Here is a 15182-nt window from a genome sequence, read left to right as displayed (position 1 = left end):
GATTTTTGTGACTCACTGCCAAATAAGGTCCTTTTGTATAAACCACTGAAGGGCCTCAAATTGCCAATAACCTTGGCATGTGAGAAACATTGTTATTTGCCCAGCTGAGAAATCATGGCAATCTGCATGCCAACGAGGGGGGGCGCCATTTGCCCCCAGCCTAGGGTGGGTTGGGAAATGGAGACGGATGGGTAAAAGAGCTGACTACTGAAAGCCAAACCCATCTCCTTGCCTGGATCCCCCATCCTCCACTTGCAACCCCAACACTGCAAAACCCAAACAGTAAAATCAAGTACCTTCTCGCCATTCGGGCCTTTAAATGGTTGATTGGTGCTTGAATCTATGGGCCCTGTTATTGGGAGCCGGGGGGGGGGGGTGGTGGAGGGACAGTTCATTTACCCCTGAAGACGTCGGCCCCATACGCATTATATGGAGCTCAAGGCCTCAACCTTTGTACTTCCAACCCTGACCCCTTATACATTTGCCCTCCTTACATACTGAAGTTTGTGGCTATGCCTTCAGTCATCAGTCCCAAACTCTAGCACTTCCTCCCAAATCTCTGCTTGGGTCCACTCTCAAAGGCAAAGCTTAAAGCTCACCTTCTTGGCCAATCAACTCATCTCCATTTGTGAGATCTCCTTTCTTTGGGCTCAATGACAACATCCTTGCAGAGTATGTTGGGGCATCCTTGTGTCAGAGGTGCCATGCAAGTGCAAGTTAGTATTACTGTGGAAATTCTCTGTTTGAAAGCAGCTAAAAGTTCATTTCAGCCAGCACGACCAAACTTCAGGCAATTATAAACTTACCTATGAGCAAATTTCTGCTCAAATTTTGACACTGTACAAAGTGTCTGGCACTGTCTCTGCAAATGTAACATGAGATCATTTCCTTAACTACCAACCTCCAGGGCATTTATCTTATAAATATTCCAGGTGCACTGATGCAAATATTTTACAACCCAAAGTGTGAAATACTAAAATGCTACAGTTTATTTGCTTATCTGCATGTCTTCACATTGACAGTTGTAACTGTAGGTTGGATAGTCAGGCCTTCGGCTAAATAAGTCGTGCAGAACATTTCATCAGTCATTGAGTGACTCCAACTTCGGATCTTTGGAAAGTACAGCATAAGTGGTAGCCACTTTGCCCATCAAGTCACTACTAGCTCTTAGGTCCCCCAATCCCTCTTTTTCTCCATAGGCTTACACCTTCCATATCTGCAAAGAAACTATTCGACTACCTTTTAGAATTATTCATGGAACCAACTCCCACTTTTCAGGCAAAACATTCCAAATTTTGACAACTCCGCAGAATCAAAAAAATTACTATGGTACATTCAGCCCATTGCATCTGCACTGGAGTTATCAGCTAGCCCAGCTCTATTACCACCGGCCTTTTCCCCATATCCCTGCGCAGCATTACTATTCAAAAAATGCCATCCAATATCCTCTCGAATGCCTCCATTAAACCTACCTCCAACACTTTTCCAGGCAATGCATTCCACAGCCTAACCAGGTTTAGATTTTAGTGTCAGGTGTACTCAAGCACAGGGTACAAGAGTATAGTGAAAAGAGTGCAACATCATCATGTAAGGCACCACTTAGGTAGCAAGTACCTAGATACAAAATCTCAGTTCCAAAAACAAAGAAACAAGTTAAAAATTCAGAACTGGTCTTCTTAGCATAAAAGTAGAAAAATAAAGAAATGAAGAACTAAAATAAGAAAACTACTCACTGCGCGAAGAAGATTTTTTCCTCACAGCACAATGCTTCGTTAACACATCATTTTAAATCTATGCTCCTCTCATTCTTGTTTCTTTTCTAAGTAGAAACAACTTTGCCCTAGCTACTCTATCTCGCCCACTCACAATTCTGAAACCCTCAAATCGGGGGCTTCAACTTCTCCGATCCATCTTCCTGATATTTGTCTTTTTGTGACAACTCTTGTCCTAACGAGGGACGTGAGTCACATAAGTGGAAGACGATCAGCAGTAAGACAGCAATGCTTACAAATGTAAACAAAATATTTGCATTTATTTATACTTGCAACGTTCACAAAGTCAGGTTGTCCCAAACATTCTGCCAACAATGCTACACTTTTGAAGTGCTACGGAGAGAAAATTGCAGCCAACTACCACATGGAAGGTGTGCCAAACAGCAAGAGAGAAGTACAGTCACCTGGAACAGAGGGCTGCTATCTCATTAGAGAGAGACAATTGGTAACAGTTTAACTAGCGGGTCACCAGACCTCAGGTGAGGAGAGGGGCTGAGAAGGAGAATCTTTCATGGTAACCTCAGGTGATGCACCCACAGGGATTGAACCCACACTCTTAGCATCACCACACACTGCAAATCATTCACCCAGCCAATTAAGCTAAACTACCGTCAGCAAGATAATAATGACCAGATTAATCTGTTCAAAGATAATGGGAACTGCAGATGCTGGAGAATCCGAGATAACGAAGTGTGGAGTTGATTAGATTAGATTACCTGCAGTGTGAAAACAGGCCCTTCAGCCCAACAAGTCAACACCGTCCCTTCAAGCATCCCACCCAGACCCATCCCCCTATAACCCACACACCCCTGAACACTACGGGCAATTTAACATGGCCAATCCACCTAGCCTGCACATCTTTGGACTGTGGGAGGAAACCGGAGCACCTGGAGGAAACCCATGCAGACAGGGGGAGAATGTGCAAACTCCACACAGACAGTCGCCCGAGGCTGGAATCGAACCCGGGTCCCTGGCGCTGTGAGGCTGCAGTGCTAACCACTGAGCCACCGTGTGGCCCTAAAACATCAGCATTGTGCTCCTAAGATGCTGCTTGGCCTGCTGCGTTCATCCAGCTCCACACTTTATTATCACAGGTTAATCTGTTTTTGTTTCTCCCAGTGAATGTCGATTGAGGGATAAATACTGGCTAGAACAAACAGGATAAATTCCGTGACGTTTTTGGAGACAGGCACAATCGCATGGCACTATGACACGGCAAGTTGCAATGGCAAGATGAGAGGGTAACGATGTTTTGGTTTCTTGTCTAACCCAACAAGGTGGTGATGCAAATTAACATCCTTGAGTATCACCTTGCATTTTGGATTCAAGTCTTTGGAATGAGGCTTGACCCATGACCTTCTAACAATCAAGGGAAAAGATGGCCAAAATAGCCAATTTGACAATAGCCAAAATCATCACTCTTCATTAATTTTTTACTTGCTGGCTAAGAAGTGGCAAAGTGCTCGGGCTGAATTTTCAGCGCAAGGCCTCTGGTATGTTCTTGCAATCAACTGTTCGTAAGGAGGCAGCTGGAGCTTTGCTAAAAATCAGCAGCTGTGCCCAGTGAGAGCTATCAGCCAATCAGAGGCCAGTAGTTCCCACACTCAACAGCGCCACCTGGAAAGCAGTAGCTGCTGTTGGGAGAAACCAAACATCCCGAGGACCCAAGGTGTCACATTTGTGGAGTTGAGGGCGATGGAAAGATGTAGGAAAGAGACTCAGAAGCAAGGCTAGACTCTCATCTGTAATTTTAATTCGTGCAAAGCCAAATGGTTCAAATCCCATGGGAGTTGATGGCTAAATTTGAATACAGTAAAATACTGGTACTCAAGTCAACTCTAACTCAACATATAACCATTGTTGATCAACTTGTGTTGTTCACTAAAGCCGTTTTGGGAAGGAAATCTGTCATCCTTACCTGGTCTCTACATGACTCCAGATCCATAGCAGTGTTTCCTAGCTGCTCCTGAAATGCCCTAGCAAGCCACTCAGTTGTACATCACCTGTGAGAAAGTCTTACCAAAGAAATAAAACCATGCGCACCAGCCAACAATAACCTAGGAGTAAGAAATGACTTTAGCCCTGTCAGCCCTTCAGGGTTCTCCTTACGAAAGGATCAGGGCATGTGTCAAAATTACAGCATCACAGCGGGCCCACTAGAGGTGGTGGTATGCAGTAAGGAGAGAGTTGCCCTGGGGAGTCCTCAACATTGACTCTGGACCCCAGGAAGTCTCATGACTTCAGGTTACACAACAGCAAGAAACCTCCAGTTGATTATCACACACCATCTTCCCTTGGCTAATGAATCAGTATTTTATGTAGAACATTACTTGATGGAAGCACTGAGGGTGACACTGATCACCTCCACCCCAAACTGACTGGTCCATAATAGTTTGCCAGTTGGAAGGCATGGCTCTCTGTTATACCACTTGGAGAGCAACAGTCCTGGTCCTCCAAGTGGTCCTAAGTGCAAATTAATTGAATGAAATGAATGAATAAATGAAAGCTTTTTATTGTCATACATATTTTACGGTAATAAACAATAAAATACGGTGAAAAGCGTTCATTTGTTACCATGATTTGGTGCCATTTTGAATAATTTAAGAATAAGGATAAATAATGAGAGATAAGGGTTTGAGGAGAGTCCATCAGTCGTGAGCCAGTACATCAATGACAGCTGCATGGCTATCCCTCCTCCACCACCTCATTGCTGTCTTCACCGGATCCAATCCATGTCCAAGTCATCAATCTTCAGGTGCCATCTTTCACCACCGGGCCAGTTCTCCTCCATCACCACCGCACTGCCTCCTCCACCAGACCCACCAACGTTGGAGGCATGTCTCTCATCGCTGGGCCCACCTCAATGCTGCTGTGATGTCCATCCGCAATCACTTCATCACCGCCAGTACCAGACCCAACTAACGACAATGTCGCCAACCCGCGGGTGCCATCTTTCGCCACTGGACCTACCGCACCAATGTAGCAGCCAATGCCAGGCCCTGTGCTCACCCTAGAAGACTAAGTAAGGGCTCACTCGGGGTCACCGCCAGGCCCACTCTCTTCCATGCTGGCCTTGATCAAGATCTGTGCTGGGCCCACACGACCACTCACAGGCTCGCACTGGCAATGGATCAGGCTGATGACCTTCCTGCCTGGTATTCAAGTCAGGCAGAGGTGAGATGGCGGCTGAGTTCTGTAGCGCCAATATCCTGCATAATTAAGTGCCCTTCTTGCTTCCCAACCCCTCAACCAGAAGATTTCATCCACAAATGGCACCTTGAGTAAATCTATCTGGCTTAAGGAATGCCAATTTGGTCTTTCAATATTACTCCTTCCAAAGACGAACAGAAAATCAACTCCTTCATGGGATTCAACCAAATTAACTCATCTTACACGGGACCTGCTTGATCACAATTAATGGTGAAATCTCCCCTATGCAACTAACTCTAAATCATATGAAATTGCAGAAGTAAAACCAGGTGACAAACTGTTTACTACTTTTACTTTTTGCATTGCCAGAATTAGACACTGTTTCCACTTGAGCAGGAGAGTTGATAACTAACTGACACAGATTTGAGATAATTGGCTAAAGACAGAGTGGGTGGATAAGGACATTTTTTTTTCTTTTTGAACAGTCATCTGGAATACTTTGCTGGAAAGGACGGTGGGAGCAGATTTAACTTTCCAAACAGAATTTGATTAATCTTTGCAAAAGGAACATTTGCCGAGTTGAGACTAAAGACCAAATGGGATGGGACCAACTGGATATATTTTTCCCAGAGTTAGCACATACATGATGGGCCAATAGTGTCATTCGTTAATGGGTAATTCTGTATGATTCTAACGTGGATAAGTGAGGGAGGTAGTGGTTTTGTCACTGGGGTAGTAATTGAGAGGCTCAGGCTTACATTCTGAGTACATGGTTACTAATGGAACTTGAATTCAATTAATATATAGAACTGTAGAATCCCTACAGTGCAAATAGAGGCCATTCAGTCTATCAGTCTGTACCGACTCTCTGAAGGGCATGCCACCCAGACTCCTCCTTATCCCTGTTACCCTGGATATCTGGAATTGGAAGCTTTTGTCAGATGCTGAACATAGAAACTAGGACTGGTTGCTGTAATGAAACACCTTTAGAGAAGGAAATCTTCTGGTCTGGCTTACATGTGACTCCAAACCTATAGCAATAGGGGTTGACTCTGACAAAGCCCTTAGCATGCCTCCCAGTTCAAGGGCAATTAGGGAGCAGTGACAAATGCTGTCCTTACCTACAATGCCTATTTTTCACAAATGAATAAAGGGAATTATTCTAATAGAGACAGAAATTGTGCAGGCAGATCCCACACTCAAGTGGTTCCAGCAAAGAGTAATTACTCCCAGTGAAGTCATAGTGGGATATGCTAGGTTTTTTTTCCACACTGGGATTATGGGCTCATCCGTTTTGGCCCTCCCACGTGAGATTTCAAGATATCAATTTCACACAAAGTTATTCAACGCTAACCAGTTTCATTCCACAGGCTGGATTGCCATGGTTTCCATCAATGAGCTGAAACTTTCCACTGGATTATTTTTGCAATGATGGTGGCATTTTCTTCTGTTTTTAAAACAAAGCTGATCAGAACATCCCAGTTTACTGTGTCTCATACAGAACTATTTAATAGTTAATCTTGCACCTATACATACAGATTTAGATAACAAACTTAACTGCTTGGGTAGACTGTGAGAAAGTACTTCTTCTGGAACTTGAGTTTGGACGATGTGACATAGTCTTAGACTTAGAACTAAACCATGAGGTGGTGGTATCTGGAAGAACTTCACAAAATGGGCAGTGGAATTCTGGAACTCCCTCCCCCACAATGTCACTGAAACTGGAGGATAATTATGAAAATTTCAAAACTGGGATGAAAGGATATTTATTAGGTAGAACAAAACCAGGTCAAAGTACAGGGTGGCACAGAGGCTAGCACATTTAGCTCACAGCACAAGGAACCTGGGTTCGATTCCACCCTCAGATGTCTGTCAGTGTGACGTTTGCACGTTTTCCCTGTGTTTGTGTGAGTTTCCACGGGTGCTCCGGTTTCCTCCCACAGTCCAAAGAGGTGCCGTTTAGGTGGACTGGCCGCGCTAAATTGCCCACGGTTTCCAGGGATGTGCAGGCTGGGTGGATTGGACATGGGAAATATGGGGATAGGGTCGGGTCTGGCTGTGGGATGCTCTTCAGAGGGTCGGTGCAGACTCAATGGCCCTGTTTCCACACTATAGGGGGTTCTACAATTCTCTCGGGCAGTCACAATCTATTCCTATGTACCTACATGTTCAAACCATTAGCCAATTGTTTCCATCCATTCCTTGGGCAGAAAGAAAAATAAACACCAATCTCCCTGTATCTAGCTGCTAACGTCATTTTAGTTTGCAACCTTTGTAATCTGTTCTTCACACGTACATACAAGAGTCTTTATTTCCTGGAACTTTTCACAGATCTTCAAACAGAGCTGTCACAGCACATGGCTTTGTTGAGGATGACTGCAAATAGTTGATAGCCACACAAGCACCATAATATATCACTGGCACACCTAATGATGTCTTCTCCGCTCTGATGAGCTGACAGGACCTCTGGAGGACGATGTATGATTTAAAGAGAAGCTTTACAGACAAAGCATGGATAGTAAATGCAGAGTGGAGCCACGGGATGTATGTATGCACGTGAGGGGAGTTGTGGTCGGGCATGATTTATGCAGAAAAAGAATCATGATGATGGAGAGAAATATGAACAAGGGAAGTAGCAAAAAAATAAAAGTCAAAGCACAGAATTTCTATAAATTATACCGTGCATGCCCTGATGGGAAAGAGAATTCACTGCAGGCCTACATTTATCAGTGAAAGAAGAACAGATTAGAACAGAAATTTGTTGTCACATGTATTTTACACAAAAAGTATTGTTTTATAAGTTGACGCATCACAGCACATACATTAACGACATATGTCATACATAATAATTAAAAAAAACAAAATTAAGACAAAGGTCACAGTTCAGTTAATGGCTCCTGGGCTCAAGAAAAGCGGATTAAGGAACGATGCCACACCCTGAGGATGCCACTTTTCTCTTGGAAAAAGAGATGAGAAGAGATAACCTTAAGGAGGATGTGATAGAGATCACTAGGGAATGGAAATATTTCCAATTGTGTGAACAGGGAGGGAAAACCAAAACTTGAAGCTATAAATATAAGATATACCTAAGTTTGAACACAGAATTTACAGCGTAGAAATAGGTCATTTGGCCCAGCCAGTCAATACTGGTTTTGATATAGCATGGATAGGTTGGATCGAAGGGTCTGTTTCTGTGCTGTATGACTCTATGACACTGCAACTGAGTGTCCTCTGACCTTCCCTTCTTTCTCACTATCACTTTAACCACTTCTCCCTCATGAGCTTATCTGAGGTCAATATCTCATGACACCAGGTTTATTTGAAATCACAGCTTGTGTCGCACTGCCTCTTGGTTAGATGAAGTGAAAGCATAGGCTTTATAATCAGAGAGCTCAAACATTCATACAAATGGTGCGAGCGGAGCATCGACAAGCCAAATAACAGGTCTCTGCAGGTGGTCAAGAGTGTCAGATGGTGTGAGTAAAGTGTCAACAGCAAAAATAACATGTGAAGGAACACCCATAATCCAATTAATTGAAGCAGAGAGATGATTACAACAACATAAATTAAAACATTAAAATTTTGTTCGTAATCATCTCTCTGCCTCAATTAATTGGATTATAAGTGTGCCTTTGCTTGTTATTTTAGCTGTTGACACTTTACTCACACCATCCGACACTCTTGATCACCTGCAAAGACCTATTATTCGGTCTGTTGACACACTGCTTGCACCATTTGTATGACCTTTTGACCTCCCTGCCGATAAATTCTGTGCCTGGGTGCTCGCTTCACATCATCTGATAAAAGGGCAGCATGCTGAAAGCTTGTAATTTCAAAAAAACCTGTTGGATTGTGACCTGGTACAAAAAACAAAGTTGTTGGAAAAGCTCAGCAAAAATTCTGAGGAGGGGTCATCGGTCCCGAAACTTTTACTCTGTTTTCTCCTCCACAGATGCTGCCAGAGCTGCTGAGCTTTTCCAGCAACTTTGTTTTTGTTCCTGATTTACAGCATCCGCTGATCTTTTGGTTTTTGTTTGGATTATAACCTGGTGTCGTGTGACTTCTGACCTTGTCCACCCCAGTCCAACACCAGCACCTCCACATCATGAGCTTCTCTAGCTTCCACTGAAATCTATCAATACATTGGCATTAACTATTCCATATAGTTACTAGTTCCACATTTGAAGCACTCTGAGGAAATAGACTTCCACAGAATTCTCTGTCAGATTTATGCCCGCCTAGTTTACATTCTTGAACCCTAATTTTGGTCTCCCCCTCCCATTACCTAATCAAACCCTTTTAATCTTAATGATACTTTGCCTGTCACTCCTCAGCTTTTACTTCTCTTCGGAAACAACAGGGTTTCCAGCCTGTTCAATCTTTTTTGGTATTTACAGAGTCTCTGCTTTGCCACTGTCCTGGTAATTACACACAAACTGTTTACTTTAAAAAGCAATGTACCTTGGTGGCTCTTGGAATATGAGTAATAGGTGCCCACACACTTCCACATGTTTTTCCACTCTATACCAGCCACTTACCAAAACAGAATGTTAACTCGCAAGCTCTAGTTGTGGCTGGCCAAGGCACATGATCACCACCATTAGCGAACCAGACCTATCTGTTCCAACCACCTGACTCTTCATCACAAGATAATAAAATGTGAGGCTGGGTGAACACAGCAGGCCAAGCAGCATCTCAGGAGCACAAAAGCTGACGTTTCGGGCCTAGACCCTTCATCAGAAACGTCAGCTTTTGTGCTCCTGAGATGCTGCTTGGCCTGCTGTGTTCATCCAGCCTCACATTTTATTATCTTGGAATCTCCAGCATCTGCAGTTCCCATTATCTCTGACTCTTCATCACGTTTGGCAGCCCACTGCATGACCACTTCTACAATTTAAAAAGGTATGTCTTTCCTTAATGCCTTTCACGGCCTCAGCACACCCAATGCATTGTCCACCCAATGAGGAACTGTTAAAGCGTGATCACTTTTGTAATGCAAGACAACTGGCAACTCATAAGTGCACAGAAAGATCCCACCAACAGACGCATGAAAATAAACAAGAGGCTTTTTTTGTATGATGTTGATTATGGGATATATATCAAATGCTAGTTCACTGGCAATAATTCTTCAGTCTTTAGAATTATACAGTATGGTAGGGATCTTTCAGCCCACCAGATCTGCATCACCAACAAAAAATACTATGACCTACACTAGTCCCACTTTCCCACACTACTGTTATCATGCTTAGCTAAGTGCTTTATCAAGGTTGAGATAGCAGCTCAGGAGTTTTAGTGTCAATCTAAAAAGGGCAAATAGTTTAACAATGCATCTCAAAGACGGCAACTGCAGAGGCACGGCACTCCCTCCATACAGTGAATCTGGATCTTTTTCTCCAAGATTCCAGGACTCGGACTAAAAACTTCAAAATTCAGAGGCAACAGTTTTGACATTTGAACCACAGCTCCAACTGCCACGACTCAGTAGCATTTTGAGGAGAACCATCACTTGAAATTTCAGGAGGCGATGAATGATATATTTCGTCAAGATTCAAGCACAGCTTAAATTGAGGGCCTAAAATAAATTCCAGGTAATGTGGGAATAACAATGGTGTGCCATTGCAATCTTCACAGCTGTTTAACGGAAAGAAACACTTGCATTTGCCACGTGTAAAAAGCAGTCATTTCCCTGGAGCAAACAGTGTTGGGTAAACAACGTCTGATGCAATGATGTATATCTGTGAAAGACTGTTAACAGAAAAAAGGCTACATTTATATAGCACTATTCGTGACTTTAGAGCATTTCCAAAGTGCTTTACCATCAATGAGGTTTTGTTGAAGCAGAGTCATTGCTGTAATGTAGAAATCATTACACATTATCTTATGCATACATTTGTTAAATAATCTTCTACATTGAAGGCTATTGTTGGAGAAGATAAGTTACCTCATCGAGATAGCTGGCATCTTCGTTAACTGAAGGCAGTGGAAGAAAAAGAGTGGAAGAGCTTTCCTATATCAGAAAGAAGTGCCAACAGGTTGTAAAGTGGCAAATGTTATTCAAGAAGGGGTATAGGTGCTGTCTTAGTAGTAACAAGTCATTCAGTTGAACACCAGTGGTCAGTAAGGATGTAGAAACATGAATCAGAGAGGAAATTCAACAGGCACCTGGAGAGGTTTAAGTTTATTAAAGAGGCCCGAGACCAATTTGTAAAGAGCAGGTCATACCTGACTAATCCAATTTAATATTTTTGATGAAGTAACAGAGAAAGTTGTTGATCTCAAAGGATGATGTCTATTTGGATTTTAAGAAAGTGTTTAACAAATAACCACGTACAGAGCTGATTATCAAAACTGAGGTTCATAGGAGGGTCAGTATCAGTTTCGGCAAAACAACTGGTTATTTTTCAGACCAGTGGATGGCAGACTGTGGCGACAAAAGGTCAGTATAGTGAACCTTTTTTTATTTGATATGAAAACATGAGAGATATTTTGGAATGCACGGCACAGCTTCAAAACTTGCTCATTACACCAAAGAGTGTAACAAACAGTGGGAATGTAACTAATTGACTGAAAAAGAGCATAAATCGGCCAGCAGAATGGGCAGGGAAGCAGCAACTGCAGCTTATCATTGAGAAGTGTGAAATGATGAACTTTGGCAGAAGGGATAGGGAGAGGAAATATAGAATTAATTGAAAAGTGTTAAAAGTGTGTTTAGGAAGGAAAGGTCTAAGGGCTCATCTACAAAGACCTTTGAATCTGGCAGGTCATATTATGAGAACAATTATAAAGTCATGCCGAGTTTAGACTTTATAGAGAGAAACATTAAGCAAAAAAGCAGGAATGTTATGTTGCAACTTTGTAAAGCAACTAAACGGTTGCATTGGATTCCAGTCACTACACTTGGAGAAGGATGTAAGATTCTGAAAGAGGATGCAGAACAGCTTTCATTGAATTATTCCAGGGATGAGGAATTTGAGTTACAAAGTTAAGTAGGAGAAACTGGAATTATTGAGACATAGGAGATTAATGAGAAATTTGATAGAAGTGTAAATGAAAGGATTCTGACAGGTCCTGATAAGGCTGACCGAGAGATACTGCTCCTATTGGCTGATGGCACATTAAATTTGCTTCTCTCTTTACAGCTGCTTTCTGACCTGTTGACTGCTTCCAGCATTTTCTGCTCTAAATCCAGATTTCCAGTTTATTTTAACTGATCATGAGATCCCCCCCCAAAAAAACAGACTAGAAGCGAATTTGCCCTTGATCTGCTGAGACCTCTCTGCAAGAACTTGTCAGTGGTACTTCTTGAAAAAAAAGCGGGCAGGTTCGATTCTTACAAGAGACGATGTGCAGTGGAGGAGATCGAAAAGGCGCAATTTTTTACATCTTGTACCTTCCACAAGTCATTCCATTTCAGACCTTACCTGCTTAAAAAAATAACCCCCCCCCCTTTTTACAGATACATTACATCCGAAATCCAAGACTGGGTTTCTTTATTCTCGCGTAAAGTCTTTTCAAAAGCTCGTAAATCAGAAAGGAACAAGCGTGCTCACTGAGTGTAATTATTATTTGCTCTCTGGGCCGTTGTGTGTACTGATCACCGTTAGGAGTTGATCCATAGCTTGTGACTAACCCACGCCCTCAATGACACAACGAACAGCTTCAGAATATATTCACAGGCGATTGGAAACACAGTAAGAATAACATGATGTGTCATCTCTCATATCAGCAACAAAAACACTTAGCTCCCAACAGCCCCAAAGGCAAAAGATGCATTTCTAACCCATGCCTCTCACAAAGTGTCGACACTTAAAAGCAAGTAAATTAAAGGGAGCATATAACATACCGTGTTCTGAAGCACTCGGCAGCAGAGGGAAATTGTGATTCGAGTGAAAGCACAGCGGTTCAAAGGAAATGACTGCATTTCCTCCTCCTTGCCATTCTACAATCCTCCCCTCACCTGATCGAGTCACGGGACAGCTTGCTGTCACCACTCCTGGTATCACTGTTTGTGATACCAACTTGGGAGATAGACTGTAACCTGACACTGTGCCATTGGATGAGGCTGTTGCTGGTACATCCCACACTGCAGCCTGAGTGAAGCTATACTCCTGCAGAATTCCACTGAACTCTCATCCAGCTCTGCTTACCTGCCACTAGCTGACCAACACTGGCAACAGGTTGTGCTCCATGAAACCATTCGGCCCATCAGTTCTGCTCTACCACTCAATGAGATCATGGCCCGATCCTTACGTTCGGATCCTTCAGTGGTCTGGCATCTGAAGTCAGAGTCATAGATTTATACAGCACAGAAACAGACCCTTCAGTACAGTTTGTCCATGCCAACCAGATATCCTGAATCAATCTAGACCCATTTGCCAGCATTTGGTCTTTATCCTTCCAAACCTTTCCTATTCATACACCCATCCAGATGCCTTTTAAATGTTGTAATTGTACCCTCGCATGTTAGGCCTTTTTTTTCTGAGGAAGGGTCCAGACCCAAAACGTCAGCTTCCCAGCCTCTCTGATGCTGCTTGGTCTGCAGTGATCATCCAGCTCTATAGCCTGTTGTCTCTTATGTTGGGGCTGTAACCAGGTTAGCCAGCTGGACCTCACAGAGTATTGAACCGAAACAGCTACGGATGCTGCAAATCAGAGTCAAAAACAGAAATTGCTGGAAAATCTCGGCAGGTCTGGCAGCACCTGTAGAGAGAAATCAGAGTTAATGTTTCAGATTGAGTGACCCCCTCCTCAGAATATGAATTCCCTGATCGGGACTGTTAATGTGGTCTAATCAGGGAAATCTGGCTGGCATGAAAGAATAAATGCCAGGGATATTGAGACTCTGAGTCAGTGAGAGACAGTGTGCTATTTGCAAAAGCAGAAAACAAAAAAATACTGGAAATCACACAGGGTCAGGCAGCATCCATGGGGAGAGACTAAAACGCTAGCTTGCACTCTCTCCATGGAAGCTGCCTAACTTGCTGTGATCTCCAGCATTTGTTGTTTTCAGCATAGATTCCAGCATCTGCAGTAATTTGTTCCTATTGTCAAAGGCCATGTATTTGTGAATAAACAGTGATTGGTGACAGGGTGCCTGTATCTGAAGAGTTAGTTCAAGTTATTTCACTGGACTCCAAACATGAATTTTGTTCTCTCTCCACAGACGCTGCCAGACATTCTGAGTACCTCCAGCGATTCCCATTTTTGTTTTGTATGTGCACGTCCCTATCTCTGTTTCCTCCCCATGCTCCACAACCCTTCAAGAGATCTGCTTTCCTGCAACTCGGAGTATCTCACACATCCCCACCAATTTTAATTGCTGCACCTCTGCAGGGTACATGCAGCAGAACTTGTGTGCTGGGAAGTGGGGAGGGGGGAGTGTGGTTAATGGAGATGGGGACAAACAGACCCCTATCATTCAATAAGAAACAAGAACAGAAATTGCTGGAAAAACTCAACAGCTCTGGCAGTACTAACTCTGTTTTCTCCCCACAAATGCTGCCAGACCTGCTAAGCATTTCCCGCAATTTCAGTTTTTGCTTCTGATTGAGAGCATCCACAGTTATTTAGATTTCTTTTCCAGCATTCCATCATCCCGAGCACTGTCAGTTACTTTAGCTCCTCTCTCTCTCTGCTGCTCATTTCAAAATCAAATTACGACGACATTGATCAAAATGTTGAATGGTGAGGGAACACTGCCCGATCTTGACTGACTGCACCATTTTTCTTGTGAGGTTGTCAGTTTACTTTGTGTGATGAGCACGCTGAAACACAGTAATAAATCGTGACATTAAAAATATATAAGCTGATGTGAGTGGTGATAGAATATTCAATATCCCATGATAAATTTGAAAGCCCTTTCATTCCAACACATTTTAAAATGAATTATTTTGAAAATGAAGGTACAATTGCTCAGTGTTAAGCAAGTCTACAATAAAAACATCCTTCAGTTGTGAACTTAAAACATTAGGCAGCCTGTTATTCTCATCCCAGAATGCTAACAACACCTATTGTATGGAATGACTTGCATTTCTGTAGCGCCTTTCACAGCCCTGGGGGCATTCTTTTGCAAACAATGATGATCCACTTTGAAGAGTGGTCATTACTGTAATGTGGAAAAATACAACTGCAACTCTTTTTACAGCAAGTTCCCAGGAGCAGGAACATGGAAATCACCATATTGTCTGCTTCAGTGATGACTGTTGAGGGACAGGGCAGTGGGACAATGATGTATTGGAGAGGACAATGGGATATCCTCAC

The 15182-nt window shown here is 43.0% G+C and overlaps 1 protein-coding gene across 6 annotated transcripts in view; it reads right to left on the bottom strand.

Moving 5' to 3' along the window:
* The window catches only part of aff2 (AF4/FMR2 family, member 2), a 538364-nt gene that overhangs the window by 472972 nt on the left and 50210 nt on the right, over positions 1-15182 (bottom strand). For 2 of the 6 annotated variants that reach the window (XM_059651330.1, XM_059651331.1), the window contains exon 1: positions 13070-13293. The exons of 2 other annotated variants lie outside the window; for them this stretch is intronic. In XM_059651330.1, the coding sequence (XP_059507313.1) occupies positions 13070-13158 (89 nt within the window). In that variant the 5' untranslated portion in view covers positions 13159-13293. Of the gene's footprint in view, positions 1-13069; positions 13294-15182 lie in introns of those variants that run through there. 2 more of the 6 variants (XM_059651329.1, XM_059651332.1) reach the window with 2 other exon arrangements.

Source organism: Stegostoma tigrinum, chromosome 15 (assembly GCF_030684315.1).
Source record: "Stegostoma tigrinum isolate sSteTig4 chromosome 15, sSteTig4.hap1, whole genome shotgun sequence".
NCBI lineage: Eukaryota > Metazoa > Chordata > Chondrichthyes > Orectolobiformes > Stegostomatidae > Stegostoma > Stegostoma tigrinum.
This window is presented reverse-complemented; position numbering and strand designations above follow the sequence as displayed.